We start from the raw sequence: 17,282 nt of genomic DNA, 5'->3' as shown, positions 1-17,282 counted from the left end.
TCAAAGAGTACATTGGCTTCTATGCAAAATATTTTGTGGAACACTATGTTGATGTTTGGACATTACACTGGTGATTGCTTTAGTTTGTTTGGATGGTTTAATAAAAAATACCATAAAAGAGTGTCTTGGAAACAATTGAAATTTATTCCTCATTGACTGGAAGCAGGATGTCTAAATTCAAGTTGGGTTCTGATGAGATCCTGCTTCCTGGATCATAGGTTGCAGTCTTTTTGCAGTGTCCTCACATGATAGGCAAGGTGGTTCTCCTAGATCTACTATAGGAGCACAGATCCATTTCATGAGACTAAAGCCAAGCCCTCGTGACTTTCGTTGTTTCATAGTCTCGCCACTATTTAATATTATAAGGTCTTTCATTATTATTTTTTCTATGCTGAGTTATGTGTATAGATACACCTATTTTAAAGTCATAATTTGCATTTACCTAATCACTCCTGAAGTTGAACACATGTGACATGCTACTTGATTCTTTGAACATTTTTGTTCAGAACCTGTTCATAACCTGCTATTCATTTTTTCATGCAGTTATGGATTAATTGAGGAATAGTCTAATCCACTGTAATAAATTAGAGTTAGGTAACATGCTTTTCAGTTCTACCACTTACTACCTTTTCAATCCGAGGCAAGTCACTTAATGGCACTGCTTCAGGTTTTCCTAAGAAAAACATTGAGACAATAACATCACCTGTCTCAGCTGTTCCAATGACTATTGACAATATATCTATAAATATCTGGAAAAAATGTAAAATACCTGTTGATTATTATTTGGTAAATAGTTAACACTAAATATTTGTTATTTATTAACCTTCTAATTATTTACAAAATAGACTCTATGTTTGGTGTTTTACTAATAACATTGATATTTTAACAGCTGCACTAAACTTAATTAACCTTGCAGTTACCCAATGTGCTGTTGTTGTTGCCTTAAAATTGCTGATTAAAAATTCTTTTAGCTACCATTTCTTCCTCCCTCTTTATAATTTGTTTAGCAATAAGTCAATTCCATCTTTTGAACTCACAAGTGATATACTTTTGCTCTATATAGTCTGATTTTATGTATGTTTAGTCACAAGTTTGTTCTAATTCATGGAAGCTTATTTTCCTTTTACTCTTCTCGATAGTTTCTTTGCAAGTTCTAGTTTTTCCTTTTAATCTTGATAGGCCCATAGCTTCAGTGCTAACTTTTATTTCTTTAAACTGTTAAGTGTGTGTGTGTGTGTGTGTGTGTGTGTGTTACAATTTGCATCATGTAACTTGAATATGTGATGTTGAGAGTATTCACCTGTATTTGCTTGCAAATTTGCATGAACAAGGACTTTATCTTTGGAAGGTCTTTTAAGTTTGAGGGATCTATAGCTGATTGTTCTGTCCTGCATTTATGTTTGTTTGTTTCAGTCCCATAGAGCTTCTTCTAAACTAGGATCCCTTTAAATTCACTTTTTGGCTTGTAATTTGACAGCTCATGAAAGCATTGTAAACCTAGACCTGCAAATCGACAAAAGAACAAAGTTGACAGGTAAGTGAAAAGGGATGAGACTTATGGGCTCAGGGAAGTTCATCCCAAGATACATCACAAGATACATTGATTACTTTGAATTAAGGTTACTGGCAAAAACTGCTAATGAAAAAATATATGTTTAAAAAAAATCTAATCTTCCTTTTCTCTTCAAAAATGGGAAGTAAATATCCCATGTGAAAATATCCTTCTTATACCACGAGGAGAGAAAGTGTCCTTATCAACAAGGGTAGAGAATTCAAGAGTAAGAAAGCTGCATTTGCTGGACATACACACCTAGGAAACCAGAACTGAAAGAGACGTGTGTACCCCAATGTTCATCGCAGCACTGTTTATAATAGCTAGGGCATGGAAGCAACCTAGATGTCCATCAGCAGATGAATGGATAAGAAAGCTGTGGTACATATACACAATGGAGTATTACTCAGCCATTAAAAAGAATACATTTGAATCAGTTCTAATGAGGTGGATGAAACTGGAGCCTATCATACAGAGTGAAGTAAGCCAGAAAGAAAAACACCAATATAGTATACTAACACATATATATGGAATTTAGAAAGATGATAACAACAACCCTGTATACGAGACAGCAAAAGAGACACAGATGTATAGAACCATCTTTTGGACTCTGTAGGAGAGGGAAGGGGGGATGATTTGGGAGAATGGCATTAAAACATGTATAATATCATATAAGAAACGAATTGCCAGTCCGGGTTTGGGGCAGGATACAGGGAGCTTGGGGCTGGTGCACTGGGATGACCCAGAGGGATGGTACGGGGAAGGAGGTGGGAGGGGGTTCAGGATGGGGAACACGTGTACACCCGTGGTGGATGCACGTTGATGTATGGCAAAACCAATACAATATTGTAAAGTAAAAAAATAATAATAATAATAATAAAAATAAAATAAAAACTATTATTTTTGATTAGTTCATTACCCTGAGCAAAAGCCCCTTTGTTTTGTTAAATCCCCACAAATAATTAGGTCTCTGTCCAAAACTGATATATAAACAGTTTGCTTTTGTTACTTTGGGTGTCTCATTTCTCTGAGACCTCAGTTCATATGAATGAATTTTTTCCCTCTGTCTTGTGTCAGTTTACTTATGTGACTGGGGGCGGGGGATGGGGGGAGGGAAATAGGGGGGAAATTCTCCCCTCTCCGACGGTTCAAGTGGTGACTTTCAGTGCTAAGGAAGGCATACTTAATAAAGCTGAGTTGAAATAAGCTTTTTTTAAAATGCAATGATTACATTTTAAAGAGATTTTTCCCCAATAAGAGACAGTCTAAAGCTATGTGACTCATTATTTCCAAAAAAAAGTAAGTGTTAATGGTTTTATTCTTCAAGGTGTAAACTGGATTTTCCACTGATATTAATCCTTCTCTATACAGGTCTTTGGGAGAAGGAAATGGCAACCCACTCCAGTATCTTTGTCTGGAAAATTCAATGGGCAGAGGAGCTGTTGGGTTGCTGTCCTTGGGGTTGTAAAGAGTCAGACACAACTTAGCAACTAACCACATACAGGTCTTTACATTTAGAGCAGGGTAAGCAAAGCTTTGTTGGAGGATTCAAAATTCTTGTCCAATGACTTGGGTTCTCAGATTTCTTTTTAGTCCAAGTTTCTCCATGGAAATGTCCCCCAAGGAAAAGATATACATTTGGACAAATTATTACTGGACTAAGACAAGTCATTGTATATAGAAAATAAAAATAATACAATTAGCACTATATTTACTTAGAAAGCAATTTCCTGCTGAACAGTTCTTTGATCAAAGCTTCTTTCACATCCTTGTTCCTCAGGCTGTAGATCACGGGGTTCAACACGGGGATCACTGTGTGGTAAAACACAGCCACCAGTTTCCCCTGCTCCACAGACTCTTCTGAAGGGGGTCTAAGATACATGAAGAAAAGAGTTGTATAGCAGACAGTGACAACTGTCAGATGTGAGCCACAGATAGAGAAAGCTTTGTGCCTGCCTTCTGTGGAATGGATCCTCAATGTGGCAGGAAAAATGTAGATGTAAGAAATGAGGATGATGAAGAGAGAACAAGTGAAGTTAAAACCAGCCACAACAAACATGGACAAGTCTTTGTTATAGGTGCTGGAACAAGCCAGCTTAATCTGCGGTGGGTCAGCACAGTAGAAGTGATTAATTTCATTGCGACCAGAGAAGGCTAGGTTGTAGGTCCACATGGTTTCCATCAGGCCAGTGAGTACTCCATATACACAAGGCATGGTGATGAGGGACGTGCACACACACTTAGACATTCTGCTGCTGTAAAGCAGAAGGTTGCAAATGGCCATGTACCGATCAAAGGCCATGACAGCCAGGATGTAGATCCCTACATGGACTAAGGCAATAAAAAAGCAACACCGAACCATGCAAGCTGTATAAGAAATGGTTTTCCTCTCTGATAAGAAAATTCCCAACATCTTTGGAGTCACATTGGAAGAGAAACACAGATCTACAAAGGACAAATGGCTCAGGAAAAAGTACATTGGGGTGTGGAGGCGGGCATCAACCCTGATGAGGACAATCATGCCAAGATTTCCTGCCACTGTGACCATATAAATGGTGAAAAACAGCACAGAAGAGAATATGCAATTCCTGGGTACTAGTCAGTCCAAGGAGAATGAACTCAGTCACTGGGGTGAAGTTTCTTCTCATAATTTCCTCCATGAGATATTGACCTTTACATTTATATTGGATTACAATAAAGTGGAAAAATTAATATTACTATGTCATTAATGACTTTCTAACCAATTTCTTTTCCTTCTCTTTCTGTTTTATTACCCTGTTTCAACTCTTGTTCATTCTCAGTAAGCACAATCTCAGCCTGGCACTGAAATCATGTGGTATTCAAAGAATCTCTTTCATTTTTGACATGGCCCTCCATTATTTTTTACTTCCCTATTTTTCATTTCCCTTCTAATTGTGCTTTTCTCACCTTTTTCTTTATCCCTTTTCTCCTTCTCTTTCTCTGCCCTGGTCTTTTTGTTTGAAAAATATGCTTTATGTGCATAGCCATCATCATATTATCACAGTCAGGTTTGTTTATCTTTGTATCTAATTATATAAACAGGTGAGAAAGAGTTAGAAAGAGAAAAGACTATGGTATCAAAGAACAATATTTTCCCAAAAGACATAATTCTTTTTGGATAATTTTCACATAATCGATTCCTTACTGGAGAATACAAAATAATTACATTGGGCACGTTTTATGCTTTCCAACTTTTTCAGATTCAATAAATAAGAACTTTCTAGGTGAATAGCTGGAATTTTCCTTCACTTTGTTCAAAAATATATACATAATTATATTCTGAAAGTTGGCCAGTTTTTAAATTCTCCAGCCATTAGCATCCTGTTAAGATATTTTATAGAGAATTTCCCACTGCTTGGAGTTGGCAATGATGAAAATTCTCTCTTCCTGGTCTCAGTTCTGGTTTCACTGTGAAATCTGAGGGCCAAGATTCTTGGTTCAAAGAGGAATATTCAGAAATCAAATGCTGGCCCAGGGATATCTTACATGAGTCAGTTAGTAACTTAAGGTGGTCACTTGAATGCAAACTATTTTTGCATTAAATTGATTGCAGTGTGACTTAAAGGCCAGACTGAACCTGCAAAGGAAGACTGACTCTATGAAGTCTGAGCTGACCTGTCTCCAGACTCCTTGGGTTTTTTCTTTATGCCTGGTATTCTGGCTACACATTGATCTGCAAGGCCATGTGTTTCCAAAACAGTTTATTTTTTGCTTAAGAAAGTTAGAGTTGACTTCTGTTTTGGCAAGAAATAAAGAAAAAAATATATACTAACAATAACTAAAATATTAGTGTTTGCTTTTCTATGTAGACTTCATCTATATTCACTAAAAGTCTGCACTTTTCTGGTCATTGGCATTTCTTTTTTTCCATCTAGTTATTTATAAATCATAAGTCTAATGTTGGTATTATAAATGATTGAACAAATAAGTAGGCTTTTGATGGTTATAAATACACATAGAATAGAGAAATCTACCTACCAATGGGAGAAGAGCTGTCTTTAGAAAGAATATCAATGGCTCTTCTGAGGAATGATGAAGGCAGAATCTATATCATTTGTAGGTTGATACTGTTTTCCTAAGAGACTGCACAAACAAGTGAGGGTGAAATAATTATTTTTTAAGATAATTATTCTTCAATACATGAGTTCTCTGGAGAAATAACAACTGGGTACAATGCAGATTTCCCATGGGACCCAGCCTGCAGTCTCAATGTTTTTCTTCTTACATTGGAAAGTCCACACCATAGTATTGATGTCTACCATGGATGCTCATCATGCATTATATTTGCCATAATATTAGCCTAATGAAATTTCTTCCACACCATTACCATAACTTTGTGTCACGATATGTTACCACCTTACTTAGTCTTATGGGTTGAATTGTGTTCCTTTATAATCCATATATCAAAATCTCTACTGTCAGTACTTCAGAATATGTCTGAATTTGGAGATAGCATCTTTAAAGTGGAAATTAAAGTGTCATGAGTTCACATGAGTGGGTCCCAACCCAAGATGACTGCTGTCTTTATTATTATTATTTTTAAAGAGATTAATACATAGAAACACACAGAGGATAGAGCCCCTACAGACACAGGGAAATGACAGCCATCTGCAAGCCAGACAGGGGCTTCAGAATGAAACCAACCCTACTGACACTTTGATCTTGAATTTATAGCCTCCAAACTAGGAGAAAATCCATCTCTCTGGTTTAAGCCTCCCAGTGTGTGGTACTTAGTTATGGCAGCCCTAGCAAATCGATATGCTCTGTGTTTTACAAACAGAATGCTTTGATAATGGAATGAAGCTTTCCTTCTTTGAAGATTAGTATCATTTTTTTAATTTATGTTTAATCTTTATAGTGAAGTTTAATACACACATGAAAAATGTACACAGCACAAACACATACAGCCTAATGAATTGTTAACACAATAAGCAAACTTATAAGACCTGTTTCAAAAGCAAGGAGAAGATTAACACTACTTCAGACCACATATCACCTCTTTTCTCAGTTACTATCCCTCAAGTTAGCTATATATTCACTTTTAATGGGCTTCCCTGATAGCTCAGATATTGAAGAATCTGCCTGCAGTGTGGGAGACCTGGATTCAATCCCTGGGTCAGGAAGACGCCCTGGAGAAGGAATTGACAACCCACTCCAGCATTCTTGCCTGGAGAACCCCATGGACAGAGAAGCCTAGGAGACCATGGGGTGGCAAAGAGTCAGGAACGACTGAGCAACTACATGATGTGATGATGATGTGATCATTTGTATCACTGTAGATCCCTTGTGTTGGCTTCTGAATTTTACATAACTGGAATCAAACAGTATATATTCTTCCATGTATTGTCTTTTAGTGAACCCTAGATGTCTGGTTATCATGTGGATTATTGTCTTAGTTTGCTTGGACTGTTATAGTAAAAATACCATAAACAATAGCTTTTCTTTTTACCCTGAGAGGTTAGTGGAATTCAGCTTTTGTTCAGTGATTTGGAAGACAAGGGTGATTCATGGCAATGCATATTAGGATCTTTACAAGAGGGAACTGGTCAACACAGCACTAAATCTGTAAACAAATGGGGAGTTAAAGTGACAGCAAAGATAAAGAGAGGATAAATAACCTCTTGGGCTTCCCTGGTGACTCAGCAGTAAAAATTCTACCTGCAGTGCAGGAGCTGATGGAGACTCAGGTTTGACACCTGGAGAATTCATGGACAGACGACCCTGGCTAACTATATTCCGTAAATTAGCAAAGAGTTGGACACAATTGAAGAGACTTAGCACACATGCAAATTACCAATTCATATATATATATATATATATAAAAGTGTATCCCCAGATGAAAGCAAAGAACTACACATCTTAGTGAGGAATAAAAGTAGTCTGGGAAGGGGACTATCATTTGCCAGATTAACAATGGTGGCCACTCCTATAGTAACTCTCTACCTTGGCTAAAAGAATTCATTGTTCTTCACAGAATTCTTATCTCAGAAATGTAACAAATAATGGCAGTCTTACACCCTTCCTGTCACTACTCAGGTTTGAAAGTATTTAAGGTTCCTATCTATAACAAATTTCAGTTCAGTTCAGTTAGTCGCTCAGTCATGTCCGACTGTTTGCAACCCCATGGACTGCAGCATGCCAGGCCTCCCTATCCATCACCAAATCCTGGCGTTGACCCAAACTCATGCCCATTGAGTTGGTGATGCCACCCAACCATCTCATCCTCTGTCGTCCCCTTCTCCTCCTGCCCTCAATCTTTCCCAGCATCAGGGTCTTTTCCAATGAGTCAGCTCTTCTCATCTGGTAGCCAAAGTATTGGAGTTTCAGCTTCAACATCAATCCTTCCAATGAACACCCAGGACTGATCTCCTTCAGAATGGACTGGTTGGATCTCTTTGCAGTCCAAGGGACTCTCAAGAGTCTTTTCCAACACCACAGTTCAAAAGCATCAATTCTTCAGCACACAGCTTTTTACACAGTCCAACTCTCACATCCATACATGACCACTGGAAAAACCATATCCTTGATGATGTCCGAGGTCAGGGGCAGCGGCCGAGAGGAGCTACCCCATGCCTGAGATCAGGGGCGGCGGCCGGGAGGAGCTACCCCACGCCCGAGGAGTGGTGGCTGCCCTGGAGTAGGAGGGCCAAGAGGAGCTACTCCACGTTCAAGGTTAGAAGGGGTGGCTGTGAGGAGATACCCCTCCTCCAAGGTAAGGAGTAGCAGCTGCACTTTGCTGGAGCAGCTGTGAAGAGATACCCCATGTCCAAGGTAAGAGAAACCCAAGTAAGACGGTAGGGGTTGCAAGAGGCATCAGAGGGCAGACATACAGACCATAATCACAGAAAACTAGTCAATCTAATTACACGGACCACAGCTTTGTCTAATTCAATGAAACTAAGCCATGCCGTGTACAGCCACACAAGACGGGCAGGTCAAGGTGGAGAGGTCTGACAGAATGTGGTCCCTGGAAAAGGGAATGGCAAACCACTTCAGTATTCTTGCCTTGAGAACCCCATGAATAGTATGAAGAGGCAAAATGATAGGGTACTGAAAGAGGAACTACCCTGTCGGGAGGTGCCAAAATTGCTGCTGGAGATCACTGGAGAAATAACTAACCTTCCTAACAGCATATAGTTCAATTAATTCAATATAGGTCAATTTATATAATAAATAGTTCAATTATCTTCCTTACAGACTTACAATGTCCAGAAGTTTTAAAACAAAAAAACTAATCATCAGAGATAGAATCATTCTTAATGGAAAGTTTGAGCGAGTGAGTGAGTGAAGTCGCTCAGTCATGTCCAACTCTTTGTAATCCGTGGACTGTAGCCCACCAGGCTCCTCCATCCATGGGATTCTCAAGGCAAGAGTACTGCAATGGGTTGCCATTTCTTCCTCCAGAGGATCTTCCGACCCAAGGATTGAACCCAGGTCTCCCGCATTGTAGGCAGATGCTTTACCATCTGAGCCACCAGGAGAGTCTTAAGAGATCAGATCTTAAGAGATTCCAAATTTAAAAAGATATTATAATTTATTGTTTTTTATGTAAAACTTACAAAATACAGCATTGGCAAATAATCTGAATTTTAAATCTATTCTTAACCAGAGCATAACAAAAGAAATCTGTGTGCTTGATCTATTGAAATGCAGATAACAATATATTGACTATATTTCCAGTATCTAAGTTGTTCCTAGAGACTGAATGAAGTACCCTCAGAAGTTAGCTATTTTAATTTTGTGATACTTCCAAGATGGCATATGAGTTAGTCACTATAATAAGATAATCTTTGTACCCAAACAGCAGTCGGCCCTACATGTATGAGAGTCACTTTGCCAGAGAAATAAAGGTAAATGGTAACAGTGCTTGCCTCAAAAGATCTGTTTGGTGTCTTCACGGTAAAGGAGATAAATGAAGAGAAAATTAACATTAGAAGTGGTTAGTTCAATAATAAAGATTTGAATGGAGTAATTCATTGTGTTCTAGAATCAGTATATGGATCAAAGAATAATAACATTTAACAAGAGCTTGAAGGAAAACTAAGTCTTTTCTACAAGGACAAGGGTAAAGAGTGCTTTCAGATAGAGTGAACATGCAGAGACAAAAGGCTTTCAAGAGAAATCAAATAAACCCATAGGTATATTTTCAAGGATGAATTTTCTACAAAGGTGAATTTTTTATAGTACAGACGAAAACATTTTAAATAAAATGTTTTTATTTTATTGGCAAACAGTCAAATAAACCGAAAGTCCCTGTAACAGGCTAAGAAGCATGAATACCCTTGAAAGCTACAAGGTAGCAAATCTCTGAATTTTTCTGGAATGTATGTGTTACTCCCAAATTATGGAGATGGGCTAGATCCAACAATTTATGTTAATTTGTCAAAGAAATAATTTGCAAGGCTTAAATCTATACCTTTGGTCTTTGGGAGGAAAATACAGTAATTAGAGAATCAGAATTTATGTAAATAACAGGAGTACTCTTTCCAGAGCACTTGGATTTCTCTGGCTTATTTGGTACAGAATCCACTTGCAATATAGGTAGACCCGGGTTCAGTCCCTGGTTGGGGAAGATCTCCTGGAGTATGAAATGGCAGCCCACTCCAATATTCTTGCCTGGAAATCCCATGGACGATGCAATCAATGGGGCACAAAGAGTCAGACATGACTGAGCGACTAATTCTTTCACCCAGAATGATGAGTCCCTTTGGAAAATATTCATTTAGAATATACAAAGCTTCCATTTCAATGGCATAAAAATACTTATCTAATCTTTACATCTCTAAACTTATGCCCTAAATACTAGCACCTGTTTGGTCACTGCATTACATTTAACAACTAATAAAGACAAAAATACAAAAAGTATCCTATAGACAAAGCTATAGTTTTTCCAGCAATCATGCATGGATGTGAGAGTTGGACCATAAAGAAGGTTGAGCGCTGTAGAATTGACACTTTTGAACTGCTGTGCTGGAAACTCTTGAGAGTCCCTTAGAAAGCAAGGAGGTCATAACAGTCCATCCTAAAGGAAATCAACCCTGAATATTCAATGGGAGGACTGATGCTGAAGCTGAAGCTCCAATACTTTGGTCACCTGATGCAAAGAGCTGACTCAATGGAAAAGATCCATATACTGGGGAAAATTGAAGACAAGAGGAGAAGGGGTCCACAGAGGATGCGACGGCTGAATGGCATCACTGACTCAATGGACAAGAGTTTGAGCAAACTTGGAGCTAGTGATGGACAGAGAATACTGCATGCTGCACTTCGTGGTGTCGCAAAGAGTTGTAAACGACTTAGCAACTGAACAACCAAAGACAAAAACAGATATAATCAAAAGATAAAAGAGACAATTTAATATGACTACGTCCTACTCTTTGCTTTAAATAGGTTTAACGACCATACTCCACAATTTAGGGAAAACAAAAACAACAACAACCGTATTTTGATAGGAGTATTTCCTCCCATGCACATGGTTGCTTCAATTTCATGAAGCAATTTTGCTTTTCTATTTTATTTTACCTTTATAAAAATCCTGCAACTGATATAAAAATGTATTAATAATGAGGATAATGGGGCAGAGATAAACAATGTTTGCTATAACCTGAGTTTTTTATATTACTATTTTCAAAGCAATTTAGCAGAGCTTCCCTGGTGGCTCAGTGGTAAAGAATCTGCCTGTCAACACAGAGGAGATGGATTTGATCCCTGGTAGGATGATCCCACATGCTGCGGGACAGCTAAGCCTGTGCACTGCAACTACTGTGAAAGCAAATATTTTAAGTACTTTCAAATATTTATAATTTTCACACATTTTAAATTGTCTGTGTTGAAATTAGTAACATTAAGCTCTTTTTAAAACCATATCTGTCTGAGTTTCTCCTCCTCTCTCTTTTTTCACCTCTATTTTGCCATCCATGACACACACTATTATCAAGTGCTTTAATTACATTTTTTGTCTAACTCACACTTTAATGGCCTGTGGTAACTGGAAAACATAATTCTCAACATCTCAATTAAAAATTCTTTGAAAACTTAAATGCATATCATACAAATCAAAATGGCATTAAAGATTTTTGATAAATTCAGTCGTTGCTTTAGAACCAAAGCCTTTTTTTCTCCCCAGTGAAAATATATGAATTTTTAATATAAATTCAATTGGTTCCATTTCCATAAGCAAATGCTTATAGAGCTTGAGATATGTCAAAGACTCATGTCCAATGGCTATGAAAATAACCTTTGATAGCTTTCCATTTAATTTTTACTGCACCCAGTATTTCCTGTGGTTAGAAATATTGTTTATTTGATACTTATCAAAGTGGTAACTAAATTTATCCTCCACAACTCTTTCATTTTTGACTCCTTTTCTGATATGGAATACTAAGTAATTTGTATTAAATTATTGTATCAAGCTATACCTCAATACGAAATAAAAAGTTTAAAGTTTGGGGAAAAATTATTGGAGACATCGCTGAACTAGTTTTAAAATAACCATGAATATTTTGCTTTCTGTTGGAGAAATATCACACACAAACATTAAGTAAACTTCAGTAAGGCAAGGAACTAGGCATCCTTCTAAAAACGGTTTTCTCGTGGGACATTGATATCCATTTTTTTTTTATGTCCAGTTTGAAAGTCTGGGTCATTAGTGGTCAAGGTAGGTAGTAACCATATTTTGAAAGTCTAGGTTACTTTCGTTTTCTCAAGAAATATAACTGAAAAAAACTCCACTTTAGGTTTCACTAGCTCAATAATGTGAAACTGCTTTCCTCTGGATTGGAACAAACCAGAGTGAGCTAGGTAACAGAGAAAATGTAAATTTGTTTATCCTAATGAATTTGATTCACAAGGATATTGATATCCATATATGTTTATACTTTGCTATGTACAGATATAAGAAAAAAAGTTTTACTTGCAATTTAGTAGGAATTATTGATCCAAAAACCAGAGGTGCCATTCATGGTAAATTGATAAACATAGTAAATATTCGTCAGACTCTTGGAATTCCAAGAATTTCCTCTTCTCCCTCACCAAGAAAAACAAACCACCACAACAAAAATATCAATCAGTGAAAGTTCAAAGCTCACCCCTTTAAGCGACACCGTTACCTGGCAAACTACTCATTGAAATGTTTGTAGGAGAAAAGTTTGCGCCCTTCTGGGTCAATTTAAAATAATGTAACAGACAAATTTTGAACTGTTGTCACATTTACTAAAAAATTTAAGTGCCCAAGGCTACAATTTTGTGGCCATTTAAGATGAAATGAGTACGAGAATAGGGTATACTGAAGCCAAGGAAAGGACAACAGGAAGTGGAAGTGAGTTATTGAAATTCAGTTTCAGTCTAGAAACTATCTCAGCTGGTCATAAAGACCTAGATAAGTCTCTAAGAATAGATTGGCAAGTGATGATATTTTAAGATAGTAAATGAAGAAAACAGATAAGTCATGTAGTTGGTGGACTCATGCATCTCAAGTGAATATAAACTTCCCAAGGGGAGCCGCCCTTGTCTGTTGTGCCATAATAAACCCAGCTCTTCTCCCTCCTATGTCTTTCCAGTCCAATGTCTCACAAATGTAAGGACAGGGTGCATTATCTGATTTTAGTACACACAGTGGTTTCGTATTACCCAATGCTGTATCAGTAAACCTTTCTTGAGTCTTCATTTATAAAATAATCTTTTTATCTTGCTGTTGATGACTTTCTCCCATGGACTTCAGAGTCCTCATCTATTCAATATCAGATTTTGTCTAAATAATTTTAAGTGAGTTTTATTTTTTGCTAGAACGAGTATAATTCCTGCTGAATCTGTCTCTCTTTTAAATTATTTCATACAGGTTTTTTGGGGGGAAGGGTGGGATATTCTTTCAACAGATATTATTCAAAAAGGTTTATATGATTGTCAAGTGCTCACTGTAATATGGTTACTCAGTGTCTGTTAAATACTGAATGAATGAAAATAATGTTATTTGTAGAATGATGAGTGTAAACGCAGACCAATCTAAATAAGAAATATATGCAGTGATTCATTTTAACTAGCTAAGACATTAAGATAGCTTTCAAAACTGCTTTTGTTGTCATCTGACTCCTACTGGGTGAAGATCTAAAACTGAAAGAGTAAGAGAAAGTGCAGCTACAGAAGTCAGGATTTTCATTCCTACCTGACCCAAGGAAAGATTCTCTCAGAGATATTAGTAGCCCAAGTGATGAGTTTGCTAAGAATGATTTATACCTCCCGTATAATTTGGAGCTTTTATCCCTAAAGCATTTTTCAGCACACTCTGAAGAAATAATTGCAAGAGAAATCTCCTGAGAAATATTAATTTACATGCATTTATACTCATTGGAGAAGGAAATGGCAACCCACTCCAGTACTCTTGCCTGGAGAATCCCATGGACAAAGGAGCTTGATGGGCTACAGTTCACGGGTCGCAAAGAGTCGGACACACTGAGTGACTTCACTTCACTTCACTTTCACTATACTCATTAGAGTCTTGGCATTTTCACCATGATATTGCATCATTTTGTAGTTATTTTGAACCTGATGGCTTTGGATTATCAAGAGATTTTTGCGTTATGGATCACCACTTTTTTCAATTGGGTCAGTAGAACAATTAATAAAGATAGTTACATAATTCATACACTATGATGTTTCTGTGTTATCATTTCCATCTGAATGGTGTTTTTGTAAGCACTTTCCCCTAAATTACTATTGAGTTAATGCTTGCTAAAAAGACTTTCATATCCAGAATAAAGTGATTAAATTATAAGACACAGGGAGAAAAATCACTTGGACAAAGTATCGTAATGAGTTGTAGTAAAGTCAGTGCAAAGTGTGAGGTCCAGGTGTTGGAAAGTAATATTTTATGGAAACTTGGTAAGCATGTAATTTAGCAATATTGTTTATTTTACCACAAATGAAAATATACAGGATAAAGGTGAAGATAGCATTACTGCATTTTCTTCCAAATTACCAAGTATTCAATTATTATCTTCTTCAAGAGATACAAAGATAAAAATGGTATAAACCCATGTGCTTAAGTAGTTATTAGTCTAACTGGAAAATCTGGAGACAGGTGAATCTTTCAATACAACATATCATTTGAAGGATATATTGAAATCAAAACTCTCACTATGGTATATATATATATATATATATATATATATATATATATACTTATACAATGGAATATTATTCAGTCAAAATAAAAGAGGGTAACTGCCATTTGCTACAACATGAATGAGCCTTGAGGATATTACATTAAGGGTAACAAGTCAAACAGAACGAAAAGTATTAAATCCTCTGATCTTTTTGTGGAATCTACAACATCAGACTCACAGAAGTATAGAATGGAACTATGATTATCAGGACCTGGAGGTTAGAGAAATGGGAAAAAGTTGGCCAAAGGAACAAATTTCCAGCTATAAGACAAATTCTGGGAATCTAATATACAGCATAGTGGCAACACTTAACTATATGATGTATATGTGAAAGTGCTAAGAGAGTAGGTGTTAAAGGTTTTCACCACCAAACAATAACAACAAAAATTGTACTTGTGTAAGATGATAGATGTGACAACTAATATTATTATGATAATCATTTTGTAATACAATATATAAAAATATATACCATATTACATTTTAAGCTTATACAATATTTTATGTCAAATACATACAATAAAGCTGGATAAACATAGTCCTAATACATTTTCAAAGTTAAAACCATGAGGTATATCATCTCTGAGAACAGAGATAAATTAAAAACATGTGATAAAATATCTCTTTATATCCCAAATATATGTTAATTAAGTATTGTCATTTAAATAGTGCACAAGTTAACAAAGATACAGAAAAATCTATATATATTACAAACTCAGGGATAAAATATAGCAAAGTGAATGGCTTTCAGCTCAAGCAATGTATATGTGAAATATATAAAGATTTTGTATAAAAAAAGAAATAAGACTCAAATCAATATTTCAAATTTTTGTTAAAAAATCTAGAAAAGAAAGTAAAAGGTAATCCCAAGTAATCTACAAGTTTCGGATCAATGACACAAAAAGCATTTTTTCTTTCCCTAGACCTGAGTATGTGTATTCACACTTGCAGATCTGAGGGAGAAAGTAGGTCCCTCCAGATCAGAGGCCTCAAACCAGATCCACAAACAGCTGTCTGGGAAAAGAATGATTATATTCTCTCTTCTCATTCCAGACTGACCATCAAACAAGTGCATTCATAAGAACCAGAAAAGCAAGCATGACCCATAGTTCACAGTTTTACTTGTTAAGTTAGGGGAAGAGCAGAAAAGGTTGGTCTTCTTACAGATTCTTAGCCCCTCAATACAGATGGTAATAAAAAGAGAATAAACTCAAAGAACTGAGCTCACAGCATGTGTATCCTGTTTACTATTATCAGCAAGAGCATACCAGTGCTCCAGGGAATACCTAGTAGGAATTTTCACTTAGAGGGGGGCTCCTCAAAATGAAATGACTTCAAAGAATCTAAAATTTTGTTCTAAAACCAGTTTTGAAATAGTTGATCTGGGGTGCATAACTCTATGCTTCATTTCTAACAATATCCAAGGAGACATTACTACTGCCAACCCAGGTAAACATATTAAAGGACAGCAGTCTAGACTAAGTACAGCCTATTTATTCTCAGCCCCAAGAACAACTGAAACCCAGACACAAAGAATATGAAAACTGATCTTATAAATGTAGAGACATTTGAGCCAAAGATTAAGAGTTACAGTTTATTGGAAATTGAGGCATGGCCATCTTAGTGACCATATTTCTGAGGATTCTCTTCAGTGCTTGTTTTACATCTTTGTTCCTCAGACTGTAGATCAATGGATTAAGTACTGGACTCACAAAGGTGTAGAAAACAGCTATTACCTTGGATTCTTCCACCGTCTTGTCTGTTGCTGGTCTTACATACATGCAGAAGAGTGTCCCATAAAATAGCGTTACAGCCATCATGTGGGAACCACAGGTGGAGAATGCCTTGCACCTTCCTTCTGCTGATTTGATCCTGAGGATTGCAGTGAGAATTAAGGCGTAAGAAATCAGGATGATGATGAGGGAGCTGGAGAGGTTGAAGCCTGCTGATATCAACATGGCATGCTCTTTGACATAAGTATCAGAGCAAGAAAGCTTGATGAGTGGCAGGTCAGCACAGTAGAAATGGTTGATGATGTTGGATCTACAGAAGGTCAAATGGAAGGTCAGGATGGCCTTGAAGAGTCCATCTGAGAAGCCATAGACATAAGGGAATGTGGCCAAGCTTATGCAGATGCACCTGGACATCTTCACACTGTAGTGCAGAGGGTTGCATATGGCCACATAGCGGTCATAGGCCATTGTTGCCAGCATGTAAAACTCAGTGAGGAGAAGTGCTATGAAAAAAATAACTGTGCAAAACAACCAGCAAAGCTGATGGTCTTCTTCTGTGATACCAGATTAGTCAGCATCTGTTGGGGCTGCAGTAGAGGTATAGCACAAGTCTACAAAGGGTAAATGAGTGAGGAAGAAGTACATGGGTGTGTGAAGGCGAGAGTCCAGTCTGATTAACACCATCATGCCCAGGTTGCCTAGGAGGGTGGCAAGGTAAATGACCAGAAACAGTAAAAAGAGGAGAGACTGGAGCTCTGGGCGATCCGTGAACCCCAGGAGGATGAATTCTCTTAGAGGAGTGCCATTGGTTAAGGGCAT

General features: G+C 37.1%; 2 protein-coding genes across 2 annotated transcripts; both read right to left on the bottom strand.

The window, feature by feature from the left end:
- Positions 1-3,263: 3,263 nt before the first annotated feature.
- LOC133261453 (olfactory receptor 5M8-like) lies at positions 3,264-4,200 on the bottom strand. The gene is given in 2 exon segments (XM_061439935.1): positions 3,264-4,122; positions 4,124-4,200. Coding segments are annotated over 2 exon segments (936 nt in total).
- A 12,110-nt stretch (positions 4,201-16,310) lies between these two features.
- Positions 16,311-17,282, bottom strand: LOC133261075 (olfactory receptor 5M11-like). The gene is given in 3 exon segments (XM_061439648.1): positions 16,311-16,975; positions 16,978-17,044; positions 17,046-17,282. Coding segments are annotated over 3 exon segments (969 nt in total).

This window comes from Bos javanicus, chromosome 15 (assembly GCF_032452875.1).
Source record: "Bos javanicus breed banteng chromosome 15, ARS-OSU_banteng_1.0, whole genome shotgun sequence".
In the NCBI taxonomy this organism is placed as follows: domain Eukaryota; kingdom Metazoa; phylum Chordata; class Mammalia; order Artiodactyla; family Bovidae; genus Bos; species Bos javanicus.
The sequence above is the reverse complement of the archived record's forward strand: the minus strand, read 5'-3'. Positions and strand labels throughout refer to the sequence as shown.